This window comes from Drosophila willistoni (genome assembly GCF_018902025.1).
Source record: "Drosophila willistoni isolate 14030-0811.24 chromosome XR unlocalized genomic scaffold, UCI_dwil_1.1 Seg105, whole genome shotgun sequence".
Taxonomy (NCBI): domain Eukaryota; kingdom Metazoa; phylum Arthropoda; class Insecta; order Diptera; family Drosophilidae; genus Drosophila; species Drosophila willistoni.
This window is the reverse complement of record NW_025814054.1, coordinates 1,985,359-2,002,255: the sequence shown is the minus strand read 5'-3', so window position 1 is coordinate 2,002,255 and position 16,897 is coordinate 1,985,359. Positions and strand designations below refer to the sequence as shown.

At 38.4% G+C, this 16,897-nt stretch overlaps 1 protein-coding gene across 4 annotated transcripts in view; it reads right to left on the bottom strand.

Moving 5' to 3' along the window:
• The window catches only part of LOC6645061 (mucin-19), a 91,798-nt gene that overhangs the window by 9,387 nt on the left and 65,514 nt on the right, over nucleotides 1–16,897 (bottom strand). For 2 of the 4 annotated variants that reach the window (XM_047011695.1, XM_023177177.2), the window contains 5 exons: nucleotides 12,183–12,613; nucleotides 8,451–8,894; nucleotides 7,663–8,174; nucleotides 7,492–7,591; nucleotides 5,243–6,992 (listed from right to left, as the gene is read on the bottom strand). In XM_047011695.1, the coding sequence (XP_046867651.1) occupies nucleotides 5,243–6,992; nucleotides 7,492–7,591; nucleotides 7,663–8,174; nucleotides 8,451–8,894; nucleotides 12,183–12,613 (3,237 nt within the window). Of the gene's footprint in view, nucleotides 1–2,949; nucleotides 3,024–5,242; nucleotides 6,993–7,491; nucleotides 7,592–7,662; nucleotides 8,175–8,450; nucleotides 8,895–12,182; nucleotides 12,614–12,752; nucleotides 12,839–16,897 lie in introns of those variants that run through there. The other 2 variants (XM_047011696.1, XM_023177178.2) reach the window with 2 other exon arrangements.

Here is a 16,897-nt window from a genome sequence, read left to right as displayed (position 1 = left end):
GAGGATTTCAAATGCCTTAGCTTCACTAATATGCCACTCTCCTAATCTACAGAGAACTCGCTGATTTACAAGTAAACTTCCATCCCAAAAAAGAATGTATATATATGGCTATAAGTATGTGTATTTATGGCTTAAAGATTTACAACTTTTTGTTAGCCCATTTAGTTGGGTTAACAACCAACGAAAAGAGAATAGCAAAGACAACAACCAGAACAAATAAATTGGTAATGAAGAAGTAGGTGGAAGTGAGGTAGAAGAGATAAAAGAAGTAATGAAATTTAACAAAATTGTTGCTAATGTTTGCTAATTTTGCGCAATTTTCGCACAACTGACAAATCTATGTATATATAAATATACACACATATACATATATATATATATATATATAGAGATGTTTATATGTATTATATATTCCATTTCTTTTGCACATTTCCATGAGGTTGTTTCGTCTTTTTTTTCGCAAGTATTTTTAGCTCATTACGAAATATTTTCGTATTCGATTTGGAAAACGGTTAAATACATTTGTTTCAAATTTTTCAAGTACACTTTTTGCACACTCTCACACACACACGCACACACAGAGAGAAAGAGAGAGAGAGAGAGAGAGAGAGAGAGAGAGAGAGGGAAAGAGATATAGAAGGTGTTGTAAGAACCTTTCAAAGTTGTCAACCGGCACTAACCAACAACTAGTTGGGCTAAATGACAGGCGGCAATCGGCAGGCAAAAGACGTTACTCGAAAACGTGGTTCAATGGCGCGTTTTGTGTTCGAACTGATAAGACAAAGGCAAGCGCAACAGAGGGACAACAGCAGTGATACCTAACGTTATTTTTTATCAGTTATTTGGAGTAATTTCGATTTTGGTTTACCCCACCCACACAACATACGCACAACAACAATACACATTTACTATAAATTTATTTCATTTTCAGTCACAAAACACTAAAAAAAACACACACACAGGAAGAAAACCCGTAAAAAAAGCCGAGGAAATATAGTTTTTCCTTTAACGTTGCTGCTGCTGCTACGGCTGCGGTACGTGAAAATTGAAAAAGCGATCGCGAGCGACTGAGCGCAAAAAAAAAAATATATAAAAAATTGTACAAAACAGACGATCAAGCAGCGCGGGCAGCGGCAGCGGCAGAAGCAGCGGCAATGTTAACAGCGCTGCCTGCCCCGACTGAGGCAGCAACTGAACAGCGACAGAGCCAGTTGGCGCAGTCGGCAAATTTAAATTATTTTCAGTTTTTGTTTTCTTTTCGGTTTTTTTTTTTGTTATATTTATTTTGGTATGTTATTTTCCTTCTCTATATGCATACATGTGTACGTATGTGTGTGTGAGAGTGTATTTCGAAATGTCTTCTTCGTCTGTTTGAGATTTTCTTTAATGAGATTTTCTTTTCGCCTTTTTGTTGTTGTTCTTGTTGTTGCTTCTGCTGCTTTTGCTCTTTTTCCCTGGCTAAAAGAGAGGTGAGAAATTGCTTTTCTTTGACCAGTTGCAGTTGCTGCTCATTTGTTTCATATGGAATATTATATTAAGCTATTTTTATGAAGTAGCCCTGGAGTATGTATGATGGTGTGTGTGGGTGTGTATTGATACATATATAGGGCAGGATATGATCTATTTTCAGATTCAATCGAAATCGGGCACATTTTGATGCAAAAACGTATCGGTTACATAGGGTGGGGTTTCGGTAATAAAGCTAACTCAACTAAATTGTATGATTATGTCAAACTATTGATCATAAATACATTTTGACTATACAGATTACATAAAATTCATTCATTGCATTCGTTACGGTTATTCACGTATACATAAAATAGAACTATGATCTATTTCCAACAGAGAATCATAAGAAAAATGGGTAACCAAATTGCATAATCATAGGTTCATCTGTATGTGCGTAAAATTATAGATATTTCCAGATTTATCACACTTATATAGCACTAACTTGGATTGGTTATGGTTTGTCGGGTCATAAAGAATTAGAACCAAAACGAAAGTCAGTGTTAAGAACGTAATATAGTCATAGGAAAGTCTTGTATCGATTAACGATACATAGTTTTGTATATTATTGAACATTTACCGGTATTTTTAGTGTGTCATCTTAAGTTTATCGCATACGGATAAATAAATATAATAGATGAAACATCTTTGTGGGCGGAATGTGTCACAGGCAATATTCATATTAACATTGTTTGACAATGTTTTATGGGTTACGGTTATGTCATACAATGATTTTGCCCCTTAAGTAGCTAAAGCACTGCATCATTACTTTGGGGTAATGCAATACTTTGAAAATAAACCATTTGATAGGTGTTTTCAGATAGTAATTAATCAAACCATTTCGTTTTTGATTATATATGATTAAAGCGAACAATTGGACATACATAACTGCCTTCAAGATTCGTGATAAGAAAATGTTCGCATTCTTTGTGATTGTGGGGAGAAGGTGTAAACCGACCTCTGCTTTTTGTGTAGTGATTTTTAATACATTTTAGTAACCACTTCATATACACCACTCATGGAAACTCACTAAATTTTTATGGGAATGAATAAGTGATTGTATTATAAATCCTCTTATTGAGTAATGTACTTTTCAATTGCTTCTATAATTGGTATGCCAGAGTTCTATCCTTATTCAAGTTAGTCATGGGAAACATTATGCGATTCCTATTCTTTCTCTTTCACTCTCTCTCACTCGCTTTCTCACATCGGTAGGTAGTAGTTATTGTATATCTTATCACAATGATTACTTCAAATTTTAGACATAAGTATTACTTTATCGATTTATAATATCAACCCAGAGCGACGCGACCCTTATCTATATCTCTCTTTTTCTTTCTCTTCCTTTCACTCTCTTTCCCTCTGGGTCACTCTCTTTTGTGACTGATTATCGACTGGATGAATTTTTATGGGTTTTTTTGTTAGAATTAGAAGAATTTTTACCGTTTTCTGATATACGCTTCGAACATTTTTTCACTCTGTCGACGTTGAAGCCACAACATATAGAAAGATAGATATATATATATATCTGCGGATATATTGGAACAACCCTTGGTGAAACGAAAAGCCCTTCTTGATGATTGAGACTATATGAGGAAATTTCCAGTGGTTTCGCGTTCAAGTGCTGCAGCTAACTGAATGCAACACATCAACATGCCATAAATTACAAAACATTCATGCCACACAACAAAAGCAGCTTGGGGCAGCAACCAACCACCTCCTCCTCCTCCACCCCCCGTCCAAATCCCACCCCACAGTCACACATATTCTCAATCGCTGCAAATGCAAATGTGTGAAAAACAATAGCAAAAAAAACATATTGGAGGCAGGTGAGCACAACAATACAAACAAAGAGAGACACAGAGACACAGAGAGAAAGAGAGAGAGGGAGAGAAGGGTCAAAAAGAACTTGGCTATAATACTCTGAATGTTCTATAGAATTTCGGCTGGGGAGTGTCGGCGGCACACACAAACATACACACACACACACACACACACAAAGTACCGAAAAGAACCAACTAGTCAAAAAAACACATAAAAATGCTGACATAAAAACACAGTTAAAAGAAGTCGCAACATTTCGTAGAACAAAGGGGACCAGAGGGTTGGCGAGCAAAGAGGAGTAGAGTGGAGGTCGGTCTATGTATCTAGTCTAGTGCTAAAATGATAGCCCCCCACTTACCCCTCCTCTTTCACTCTTTCACTACCCCTCACTCAAAATCAAGTGAGTGAGAGGGAAAACTAAGTAGGTTTACGACTATGACATTGGCATGGGGGACCATGGAGCAGCACTAGAGGGCATAAAGCAGGAGGGGGAAAGCAAATTCGCAAGAAAATTATCAAAAGAGGCGACAATTGAAAAACCAAAAACCAACTATGTTGATGGAGCACACACAAATAAGTGATAAGATCTTTATGACACAACAAAATTGGGTTCGATTTACGAAACAAATTGAGAGAAAAGACCTTTGTCTTTAATGGCTGAGGAGGCGGAGGAGGCCAACGGACCAACCGTTGGGGAAAACTATGCGAAATTTTGTGACTACATCTCTCTTAATAGTCAGACAGTTAGAACAAAGGTTTAAAGTTCTATGTTATCATTAAGACCCAACTTGGAAACCTATGCAAAGAAAAGTTTTTTCTAAGATGGATCCATTTACAACGCCATGTGGAAGTATTAAAGCTTTGCCGTCTTAACCCCATAATCGGTTAAAAGTTCTTGCTTTTTTTGCTCTTGGCATTAATATCTAGATTCTGTTGGAGCATACCTATCCTTGTAGCTTATTAATAGGAAAATAATGCATTTTGGTCATTATCCTTTGCTAAACAAGAAACATTTTCATCAACCTTATCGGAGAAAGGTTTTGAAGCGGGTTCAATGAAAAGCTAATTGAAAGACTAAAAGGGTTCCACCACCTCTGGCTCCATCTTGTTCTATCAACCTTCAACTATCAAAGCGTCAAAGCTATCAACCATCGAAATCCCTCAATTCAAACCAATTGCTAACCTTTTATTTCTGCCTGACACTTGTTCTTGTTGTGGTTGCTGCCTGCCTATAGCTGGTTGGCTGGCCTCAATAGTCAGTCAGTGAGGTAATTAGGTAAGCAATAATCGGCTTAAATGCCAAACAACAAATAATGGTAATAAAAAAATAAAATAGAAAAAAAAGTAAAACATGCAACATTATATACCCCTATGTATGTGCATACATACAAATAAACAAATAATAAAAAGTGACTGAGTTAGCCAATCAATTGAGGTCACCCATGAGGGATTTCTGTAATTTTTTTTAAATTTTCAGAATCCAAAAAACACACATAATTTTGCACACAATATTTTGTCACATGCAAGGCAAGAGAGGAAAGTTTTTGAGTCAACGAACTGCGACTAATGATGATAATATGATGATGACCCTGAACTGAACTGGACTCCAGCCAAAAGCTACTGCCACACCACGCATATATGGTAAATGGAGAGTTGTTGCAAAACAAATATTTATAGAAGCCAGCCGACAGGGAACAAAATCCAAGCGCATTTCAAACTAAATATAGCTCTTGCCGCGCCTCTCTCACACTCTAGCTCTTAGCTATTCTCGCTGTGAAGCGTGACAGTTTGACAGGCAATGGCTGGGCGATGGGTCAGACATAAAATTTTCTCTTATGATTCACCCCAAAAAAATATACATATGGTACATACATACATATATAGAAAAAAGAAAATTTTGTAAAATACTTACAAGCTCTTCTCCTCACTGGTCACCGGCTGGGTCTTGTATCTCTCCCTTTGCAAATCTCTACGCAATACACTGGGTTTTAGCAGCCTGGGGCCGACACCTGCCTCATTGGCATTCGGAATTCGGCTTGATGGTGTATCCCAAATGCTATTGATGCCGCCAACAGAGCGTGATGTTGGTGTTGAATTTGTTGTTGTTGTCGATAGCATTTCCATATGCTTAACTCGTTCAGCCACTGACATGCTGGCCGGTGTGGTCACAAAATCAACTGGCGTCTGCGATGTGGCAATGGCATCGAGTGCGGCAGCTAAATCCATTACTGGTGAACCGGCATCATGTCGCTCCAGGGAACGTGTACGTCGCTTTAGCATCGATGACGAGGACGATGACGATGTTGTCTCCAAGTCCAGTTCATGTAAATTTGAACCTAATGAACGTCGCTTAGAGGGCGATTCGGTTTTCAGAATGGGTCGCTGAATATCACCATTATCCTGACTCTGACCCAGAGTTAGATTCAAATCGAATTCCTCACGGCTACTTTTGCGCGAGCTCTTTAGGATGGGACGTATTTCATGTTCATCCGCTTCGCCGAATGATTTCTTTTTCAAAATGGGTTTCGGTGGACGCACTGCTTCCTCACTGGATGTGCTTTCCTGTTTGAGTATGGGACGTATCTCGTGTTCATCGATATCTTCGCCCCCTCCGCCTCCGCCAGTGGTCAAACAACCATCGTGGGCAGCCAATTCAGCGGCAGCTAAAATCACTGCCTGAGAAATGGATACATGCTTGTGGCATCCACCATCCGATGGTGTGGATAGTGAATCCTTTTTCTTTAGTATACTATGAGGCTGGCATTCTGTGGCGGATGGGCAACCATCACTTTTACTGCTATCGTAACTACTTTGTTTAAGTATGCCATGACTATGACCATGACCATGACTATGACCATGCCCATGACCATGTCCGTGTCCATGGCCCTGGCCACCTGTGTTCTGTAGTCCAGTGCCTGATTCTTCGAGAGAGTTGCGACGTGCGGATTTAATTAAAATGCTACGCTCATCGGGTGAATGGGAACGGGAATAGTAACGCGATTCGTCCAAACTGGATCGCTTTTTAAGTATACCCTGACGTTTACTGCGCCCAGTTGCCAGCGGTGGATCCATGACACTGGATGAGAATGTCACCGGAGAGGCATTGCTTGAGTTGCTCGAATTGCATTCGCCAAAGGCATGCTCCTTTTTCTTAAGTATCGATACAATTTGATTGGGTGCCGGTGGTGAGGTCTGCAAGTGACCCAAAGGAGCTGCTATAATCTGTTGATCATCGGTGCTCTTGCGTCTCAGTATGGGTGACATGGGTGTTTTCTCTTGTATTGGTGCTGTTGTTGTTGCTGCTGCCATTTCGGCAATCTTCTTAATCTCAGCCAATTCCGTTTTAGTTCGTTCATTCAATTTTTGTCCACGCAATGTGCTAGCATGTAGTGGCCTGGGGCAGGGCAAAACCGCTGTCATGGTGCGCACTGGCACTTCTGGATGACTCCTAATGCCAGGTAGTTGCGTCATAGTTCGCTGGGATTCTGAACGGGAGGTATTCGTTGTTGTTGTCGATTCACTGCAAGAGCCCTTCATGGGCGATTGAAGTAACAAATCACGTAGGACATCATCATCAGGAGGCAACAAAGGTCGCGCCTGGCCCAATTCGCGGCGACGACGTCGTCGGTTTGCCGCAGCATTTGTTGCATTTGACAAATCATCTAAGGCAAAAATATAGGAAAAAAATTAACTAATTAGCATAACTCAATCAGTAAGAAACAGACAAACAAGCGGCGGCGGCGGCAAGCATAACGGTTGGTATAAACAGGAGGAACAGGAGGTGGGGTAGGACGAGGAGAAGGTTCGAAGGATTTTAACATATTTCACACAGGTTTCCAGGACATGAAAGCCATGCTGATGATGATGATGGTGATGGTGTTGCTCATTGTTGTCAAGAAGTTGAAAATGCTTCAAATGAATGTGTATCGATGAGAACGACATCATCTTCTTGATGCCTAAAGATCGACTGAATGCAAAGGTACATCGTCTTTGGTTGATGACCTGGTTTCATCTCTTTTCGAGGCACTGAAGCTTGAAAGCGAACAAATTTAGCCTTCAAATCCATAACCACCTCCCATCAATTATTATTATTATTATTGTTGTTGCTGTTGTCGCTGCTGCTGCGGCTGCGGCTGCTTCTGTTATACTCGTTCCACTTACCGCCATCCTTGGTGGCTTCCTCAGTTAAAGAACGATTTAAATTTGATTTACGTTTCGATGATTTATCGCGATCCCCTAAACGACGTGGTGAGACCTCCGGCTATAAAAGAAGAAATAAATCAAATGAGTTCAAGAGATCAATCAACAAATAATTTGTATATATCTACTTACTGTTCGTTTATTCCTTTCAACAGGACTCAATTGTATATTGGTTAAATTATCACTTGGTTTGCTGCTTATGCTACCATCCTCACCACCAGGCAAAATTTTGTCATTACACATGGTGGAACTACGCGGACGCATGCGCAGTGTGCATTCAGCTAATGGTTTTTGTGATGTATTTGCTGCTGATGCTGCTGCTGATCCTCCTCCTGCTGCTCCAGTAAAATGCAATTCACTGAGATTTTGTTTCATCGTTAGGCCAGAGCCCACAGCTACCAAATTCTGACGTCGTTGTGTGGGTGGAGTATCCGTGGGCTGGGAACAGGCCCGAGATTGATGACGTACCGTGGCAACTGATGCTAATGGCTCTGAATTGAAACCGCTTTGATTTAATTTGGGGGATAGTTCGGAGCTACTAAGGCGACGATTAGATGCAGTAACAGAAGCAACAGCAATGGTACGTGGCGAACTGGGTGAACTATAACGTTGACGTAATTCGCGTACTTCCTCTTTTTTCTTGTCTGTGAACGAAGAGATAGATAGATAGAGAGAGTGAGTAGGGGGATTTGTTAGTTAATGTCATTTTTTCAGGTGTTTAGCAATCACATATAGATATATTAGAAGAAAGTGTAAGTAGGAAGGAGAGTAAGAGAAACTTTTTTTGTAGCTAATCCTTTTACCAATGGGTGATGTGATTAAGACTAATGGTATGGGTTATGGAGAAGTGTGGGTGGGGAGGTGTAGCATGATCTTCTCTACTAAGAGAGAGAGAGACACACATACACACACACACTCACCAAGCGCTGCTGCCCTCAAACGGCTGGCCTTGGTTGTGCGCACAGCTGGCGATGTTTGAGGCGATGTTGTCGCCGATGAGGATGAGCCACCACCACTTCCTCCTAATAAAGGACTTGGACCCCCCAGACGTAAAGGTGACAAAGGATTCTTGCGACGCTTTGATGGTGAAGATGTTGCTGGTGTTATTGATGTTGCTAATGCAGCTGCTGCCGCTGCAGACGATGTTGCTGCTGCTGCCGTTGGCTGAGCTGTTGCTGCTGATGCTGCTTTAAGCACAATTATCGGCGCTTTGTTGGCATTAGTTAAGGGCGGCATGGGCGTGGCGTTGTTATTATAGCTGCTGTTGCTGTTGTTGTAGTTATTATTGTTGCTGCTGTTGCTGCTGCTGCTGTTGTTGTTGTTGTAAGTGCAATTAATGCTGCATTTGTTAGGTGCGCCGCCGGCTGAAGAGCAATTCGTATGTCAGTTGGAGTAGGAGAAGCAGGAGGAGGAGGAAAAGAAGACGTTGTTGATAGCTTTTCCTTTTGCAGCTCTCATTGCTGCTGATTTTGTTTTTTGGCTTGTTTATTTGTGGTTTGTTGTTGTTGATTTAGTATATTTATAAGCAAATGAGAGTTGTGGTTGTGTGTATGTGTATGAGTGTTTGTGTGTGTGGATTGCATAAGGCAAAAATATTGTATATTTGGCCTAAGATGAGGATTGATTGCTGATGACATTAGGCAAAAGTTAAGGAAATTGCGCCCAACCGCAAAACAAAAAACCAACAAAAAAAAAGTAAGCGACAGCAGCCAAACCCAACAAAGAAAATAACAAAGAAAAACAAATAGTTTCCGAGTTTCCGTCGAAAAAAAAGCCCGCGTATAAGCCCGCCTTTGGTTTGACATGTTTAATCGATGGTCTTTCTCTGGCAGATCCCCTCACACTTACAAAAGGTCGCATATGTCAAATGAGCGAACAAAAAAGGTCATAAGTACACCCCACAACTATGTACATATATACAATATATGAAAATTTTTCATGCCTTAAGCGCAGCTATAAATATAAATCTGTTTTCCAATGGCCTTCAAAAATGCCTCCTCGATGGGTTAATTGGGAAAAATCTATTACTCAATTGACATTGAATGTGAAAATTTTTAGAGATAAAAGGATTGGTTAATATTTTTTGTTCAATAGGGTACAGAAACTGATTTGTCAAGTATTTTATATATGTATAATTGTGTTTTAGGACCAATGAACGATTGCAATGTTTGAAGTTTAGCAGACTGAATAAGACTCACAACAAATCTTGCCATGGAACAGCGAAACAAACGCTTCAATATTCTAAGAAAAGGTATACAATGAATGGATATCAGTTAAAGAACTTTAAAACTTTGGAGCCAAAGTTATCTATTCCAGGGATCAAAATAGGTCAGTTAAATAAGTATTAAAATATCCTCTATATAGCATATAGCATCTTATTATTGTAACAATATCCCAAGGAATGTCTAAATTATACCATCCTATTGAGGAAACTTAAAAATGTGTTCATATATAAAAGGTAGCTCAAGTAAAGGTTATAATCTTAATTTCTTTTAACCCTTTTGGGCCAACATTTATAATCATGGTATTTGTTTTTTTTTTCTCTGTAGTATATCTTTTGATCTTTACTCTCTTAGGCAATGAAATGATTACATAATCCCAGCAGCAGAACCATCAGAAACCACCATACATAGAGATATTTTGATGTAGATATGCTTTTAGCGAATCATCTTTCTCTTTAAGCGTCGTTCATTGCCTTCTTGTTGTCTGTCCCCCCTAAGATGAAGGTTCATAGTCATCTGTCAGAGATCACTGAACGGCAGCAAACCTCCCCCCTTCAACCCTATTGTGCCGCCGCCTCTTCTCTTTACACATTGAAATCCGTATGAAAATCAAATTAATTCCGCTTTATAAATAAAGAAAAAAAAATACAAAATTGCCAAATTGGTAAATATTGAAATCAATACTGAATGAATGTGCTGGTCGTGAATGAACAGTTGGTGGAAGAGGAGAAACAATTGCCATGAAGAAAAACAAAAATATTGTATAAAATAGAAATTTCAAATGAAGTGTGCACAAACAACAATACCACACAGACGGAGGCATTGGGGGCATTCGATAGAAGAGATCGCCGCTGATCAATCATCGTCAGCATCAAGCGATTGCAAGAGATGTAAAAGCTCTGGGTGCGTGTGGCAAATTTAAATGATTTTGATTGAGCATGTGACATATATACACACATATATATATCTTTATGATATTATTGTGATAAAAAATATATATATATATAAATGTATATATATAAATGGGTTCCCATAACCCTATGAATGAGGCAAACTATGCAGATCTATGCATCTATGCAGATATATGCTTTTTTATTTGGCTTCATCGCTCGTTGTCGTTTCCATCGATACATTTCGGTCGGAATGGAGATGGGAGATGGGGACGACTTTCTCAAGATCCACCGTTATGAGAAGAAGAGATAGCTGGACTTGAGCTTTTGGGTTTGTCTTGGCCTGTCAAAAATATTTATGAAACGAAACTCTTCTGGCCCATTGATAATAATAATAATAATAAAAAAAACTTGTATTGATTTTTTTTTCTTTTTTGTTGCTGTAGGTTTTAAAGTTTGTCCAACTATTAGCAAATTTTATGACATCTTTTTCATTTGCCTAATTTGTTGCGTTAAGATTTCTTTTGATTTGGGTTGGGTTAAATTTGCTTGTGAAGGGTTTTTTTTTCTTGTGAATCGCTTATTTCGGTTTTCAAATTGTGCAAATTTTGTTTATTTATTTCTTATTATTATTTTATTTTTTCTTTTTCGTATAATTATTATTTTTTTGTTATTAGACTTCTTTCTGAGAAGCAAAGCTTGAGTAAAGTTTGCAAATTGATTTAGAGTTTGCAAGGCCTGTGGTAGTTGTTGTAGCTGCTTTTTTTTTGGAAAGGTAAATTAACATTTGTGTCTAGCAAACATTTTCGCTTGATTGGCAACAGCAGCAGCAACAACAACTGAAATCTAATTTAGTTTAAATTGCTTTTAAAAGCGACGCTAGCAAAAGAAACTGCAGAAACATTTTAAATTTTCATTTAGACTTTAGATTATTGTTGAAAACTAATTGGTCTAAAAACCAAAAAAAAAGGCCTGAGAAAGTTGGCAAAAGTTAAAGGTTTAATGACCAAATCTTGGCAAGTAGCTTGAGAGTAGCTGATGAAGACAACATCGTTAAATGACCCAACTAGGCTTTAAGGTTTGAGAGTGATTGCTTCAGTTTGACAAACACTGATATTTAGAGTCCTCGCAAGAATTAGTCAAACGAGTAAGTCGAGGAAGGGAAATGGTATATCGATGTTCCCTAAAGCTTTTAAAAGGTAAATGCTTTAATTAATTAAGGGTGCCGAAATTAGAGCTAAACATTTTAAATGGTAATTTATAAGGATTTTAGAGCCCCAAAAACAGTTTGGCCTATGTTGTGCTAAGAGAACTAGCTCCCAAGTCCTGAAATTCCTAAAGTATCATCAGAAAAGCTAGAGGTTAACTGGATAGACCAAAAACAGTTTAAGAGTCATTGGAAAGGTCAGATGAAGAAGGAAAGTATAAGAATAGACAACAAATAAAAGGAAAGGGAGTAGTTGGATGGACAACACACAAACGAACAAACAAACAAACAAACAAAAACAAAAATTGATATTTTTGTGCAATTACTACTCACCTGAAGATGCTGGAGCTGGAGAAGGATGAGGACGTAAAGCAACCAATTTATCCAATGGATGCACCGTCTTAGGAACAACTTCAGCTGTATTAGTCGTAGCAGCGGGAACAAGAGGAATCGATGCTGACGACTGTTGCTGTTGGGAAGGAACTGGTATTGATGGTGCTGGTGCTGCTGTTGCTGCTGGACCGTGTGTCATCACAGAGGTGGCTGCCGTTTCATAAGCCGAACTATTTCCATTGGCCGAGGATTGTTGATCAATTGATGCCTGTTGCTGCTGGTTACGTCTTCTTGTGGGTGATGGCGAACTATCTGAGGAGTCGCTACAATGATAATAATTGGCACCGGCTATGGATGTTGCTCCCGATGGTGGCGGCGATGAGTGGCCAGCACTTTGACGACTCGCTGAACGTGTTGAACGCGTTATGAATCTGCATGAGAAAAGGGCGCGAGAAGAATGTGCTTTAGTTTTTTTTTCATTTCTATTTATTTATTCATTCATTTTATTATTTTTTGCAAAACAAAAGCACACAAATATTAACCGTTAAGCACATACATAACGCCACTCACATACACCACACTCTGTTACTACTTTGCGGCAACTCGATAAATTGTATAGAGTTAGATAGATGTGTGTATATACATATATATATAGATATATGTTCGCATAACAGAAAAAAAAAAATAAATAAAAACGAAATATTTTGTATACGTTCCGCTAACTGCGGCACACAAGACTAGACGCCAGTAAACACGCTCAACAACTGCCGAGGGGCAGACTGAAATACAGAGGCAGGCAGGCCAGGCCAGGCCAGGCAGCAGCAGCAGCAGAAACAACTTTACTCCAGCAACAAGAGTTTTTGGCTGTTGGCTGTGTTTTGGGTTTTGGGTTTTTGCTGCTACGCGCCAAAGTCACTCAACTAAAACTAAAAATCACTCAAAAATTCGCACAGATGTAGGTAAGTCAGTAAGTAAGTAAGCAAGTATGTGGGCCCAGGTAGGCAGACAGACACAGCAGAGAGCTCTCTATACAAATTGTGTGTTGCTGTTCTTTTACTACTTAAATACACATATAGTACATATAGATACATACATACATCCATCTATCTATTCATTTATCCATATGTATCTGTTTTCCTAACAAGTTTGTATCTTTTTTTTTGTTATTGTTATTGTTGCTGCTCGGTTCCGTTTGGCACGCATGCGCAGCAGTGTCGCTGCGCAGGTACCCACCAAAAGCAACAGCAAAAACACAAACAACAACAAAATGTATCTCTGCAATCTTTGTGTAAATGATATCCATTAAAATAGACACACATACAACTCTCGAGCTAGCTTCCTTCTTGGTTTGCACTGTTTGTCCGTCTGCCCGTCTGTCTGTCTGACGCAGTTTGCCGCATGTTGTCGCCTGGCATTCAATCAAGCGAAGGAGACAAACAGACAGACAGACAGTCTCTGGTCCAGCAGCAGCAGCAGGTAGACATCAGACAACAAACAGACAGACAAGAGACAGAGATCACAATGACTATGACTATGACTGAGACTGATGCTGTTGCATTTAAATGTCGCGACGCATCAATGTCACCTTTTTTTTTTTTTGCTACAAAGATACTAAATCTTTTCAATGCCCTTGTACATAGAGGTAGGACATGGCAGATCAGTAGTACGAAGGAGTGAGGCGATCATGATCTAGGTTAAGGGATTATATTCATGTTTACTGATCATCCTACAGAGACACACACACAAACACACACACAACACACATATAGACACACAAACAAAGATAAGTCAATTATGGTAAAAGCAAAATAGAGTTAAACGAAATTTTAAAGCCTTAGCTAAATTTCATCACTGATATTTGATCAAATTTAAGACTTTATGATCTTAAAAACAGTTTTCATTTAAACAAATGATCAAAAATACACAAACTTTTGCAACAAAATTACAAATTTTGTCTAACAAGAAGCTTAGTTAATGTTTTTAAATTATTAAAGTTCAATTTCTAATACAGAACTTGACAATTTTACTTTACTAAAATGATTTTTGAATCAAAATGAACCCCACTTTTAAAAGATTTTGAATTATTAATACTAAATATAATCACCAAAACGTGTTCAATTTAAATAAATAATTCGTTTAGTTCCTAACAAAATGCATATCTCTTCGATTGTACGAAAAAGTTACTTTGTGAAGAAAACTTTATAAATTTATACGTTTAAGTGAGTTAGAACATAGAATTCTTGTATAAATCTAAATATATTTTGTATACATTGATTTCAAGCAAAACTGATTATTTCTTTGAGGTATCATCTATAAAATAGAATAATACGGAATATATAATGGATTTTGACGTTTAAAACACTTATATATAATATAATCGATACTATTTCCTTGAGGTTTATTGTTTGAAACTGTTTCTTTGTTTAAGTAATTTCTTAAACAATTAGTTGTCGATGAAAATTATTAATAACTAAGTTTCTTTGCACTTTGTAAGAATATGAACATTTGACTTTTCTCAAAACCATATGCCATAGCCTTGAAAATGCATCAAGCAATGGGTTTTCCTTTCAAGGACAGACGGCCTACCTAACTATATGTCCTACCCAACTAAGATTATAGAGAATTCACTTTTTGACTTATCTCTATTGACTTTTATCATTAATATTGTATACTATTGGGCTTGGAAATTTCCATAAAGCGGAAAAGGAATATGGTCTCTCGCATATGGTTGCCATCTATGTATGTCTATGAGAACTTTCCAACTTGTTGTTTGAAAAGGAAAAGTGTTATGCGTACAATGTGTTTTCAGTTTTTTAACCAGTTTTCCGCCTTGAGATGAAGCAGCTGTGCAGCAACCGCCGAAATTAAAGAAAGCGAAAATCAGGACCAAAAAAAAAAAAAAACAGGCGATCTGGGCCAGGGTGGCTAGCTCTCGATGGATGAGACTCACACACACACACACACACACACACACACTAAATGGCTAGTCTAACTGGTCGTTAAACACAGCAGGTGAGGAGCCGCCGTCGGTGGTGACACTGCGTTGCGTTGCAACTCCAATAAATTCCAATCTTAATTGAGGAGGCATTCAAATTTATTTAATTTTTTTTTCTTTGTGGTCAAGTAGAAGAAATTCTATGCGTTGAAATGCATTTTGGAAAATTTCGTTGTGTGTTTTGTATGCTTCTTTTTCTTATGTCTGGTCTCTGTTACTTTTTGTCTTTTCTTCTGCTTTTTATTTTTTTATTTTGTATTTTTGTTGGTCGTTTTGTTGTGTCGCTTTTATGAGGCATTTTTGTAGCGAAAGCCAACCAGAAAGTTAGCCTATTGGGAAAACTTGTCGCTTGCTTTTCATATTGTCAGTTTGTTTTTTTTTTTTTTGGGTGTATAACAGGTGCTTTCTACACACACACACATACACAAACAGGGTGACGGGTCACGGGTCGCAAGGGGGGTAAGGGTCGTGAGTCCAAAGGGGCCGGGTTCGGGGTCGGGGTCTGGCCGTTTTTCGTTGATATATCACATTATAATTGATGGAACACAATTCGTTGTGCGATTTGCACTCGCAGCTTTTGGAAAACCCCAAACAATGAAAGAAGAAACCAACCACAACGTAACAGCACAATATTAAACAATACATGGGTTTTATTTGTTAACAAGACCCCTCTCGCTCTTTCTCTTTCTTTCTCCCCCACCTACATCAACCGACCCCTCCTCCGCCCACCGTGTTTTCTCTCCCTCGATATTGTTCTGTTACTCCTCCTTTGCTTGAGGGGGCTTTGTTGATTCGAACGACCGGCTTAAAGAGTAAAAGACAGAGCTGAGTTGAAGCCGATTCGTTGCCGATTGTATAACACGCACCGCCAGCAACAAAAACATGAAACATACAACACCCAAAAACACAATATGGGTGAAGATAGCATTCAGCTTACATGAAAGAGGTGGACAACAAACAATAAATGCAATTTGTTTGCCCCGTTTTGTTGTTAAGGATTAGAGGCCAAGTAGGCACAAGGGAAAATTGAAACGAAGCAGAGACCAAGAAAGATATAGTGTGTTGTGGGGGAATACCCCTTTTCCCCACCACCACCAATTGGTTGAAAAAGAAATGTTCCATTTGCATAGATTAAACCAATGAATAAGGATGGCCATCTCGATATAGAGATAATCTTTTGATAAATGCTGAATGCAAAAATCAAAGTACATTTCCTTGCACAGAAAAATAAAATGTAGTGTAAGGTAGTTAAGAATTGTTGGGGAGGGATTTCAGATGCTTGATAACCGCCTTGATTGGAAAAAGTAATAATAAATCAACCAATGGATCAATATTCAATGAGGCAATGTATGAACTGAGCTCGAAACTCCTGCAAAGCAAAAGAGTACAATTGATTTGTGCTTTAAACTAAATAAATACAACATAAGTGAACTAGAGTTCCTTAACTGTTGTTTCTCAACATTCTTAAGATGTTTAGTTTCTTTAAAAGGATCTTCATCCAAATAAGACATGTGAATATAAAATGAAACACTAAATTGAGAACAGATGGCGTATAATCCAAGTGTTACGAGTGTAATTTGCTAACGTTTTTACAATTTAAAACATTTTAGGGCTAGTCTAGTTGCTGCTGTAAAAGCGTCCTTAAATAGGATAAATTACTTTTACTTTAGGATTTATTTGGCAAAAGTTCAATATTATGGCGTAGTATTTGGAAATAGAA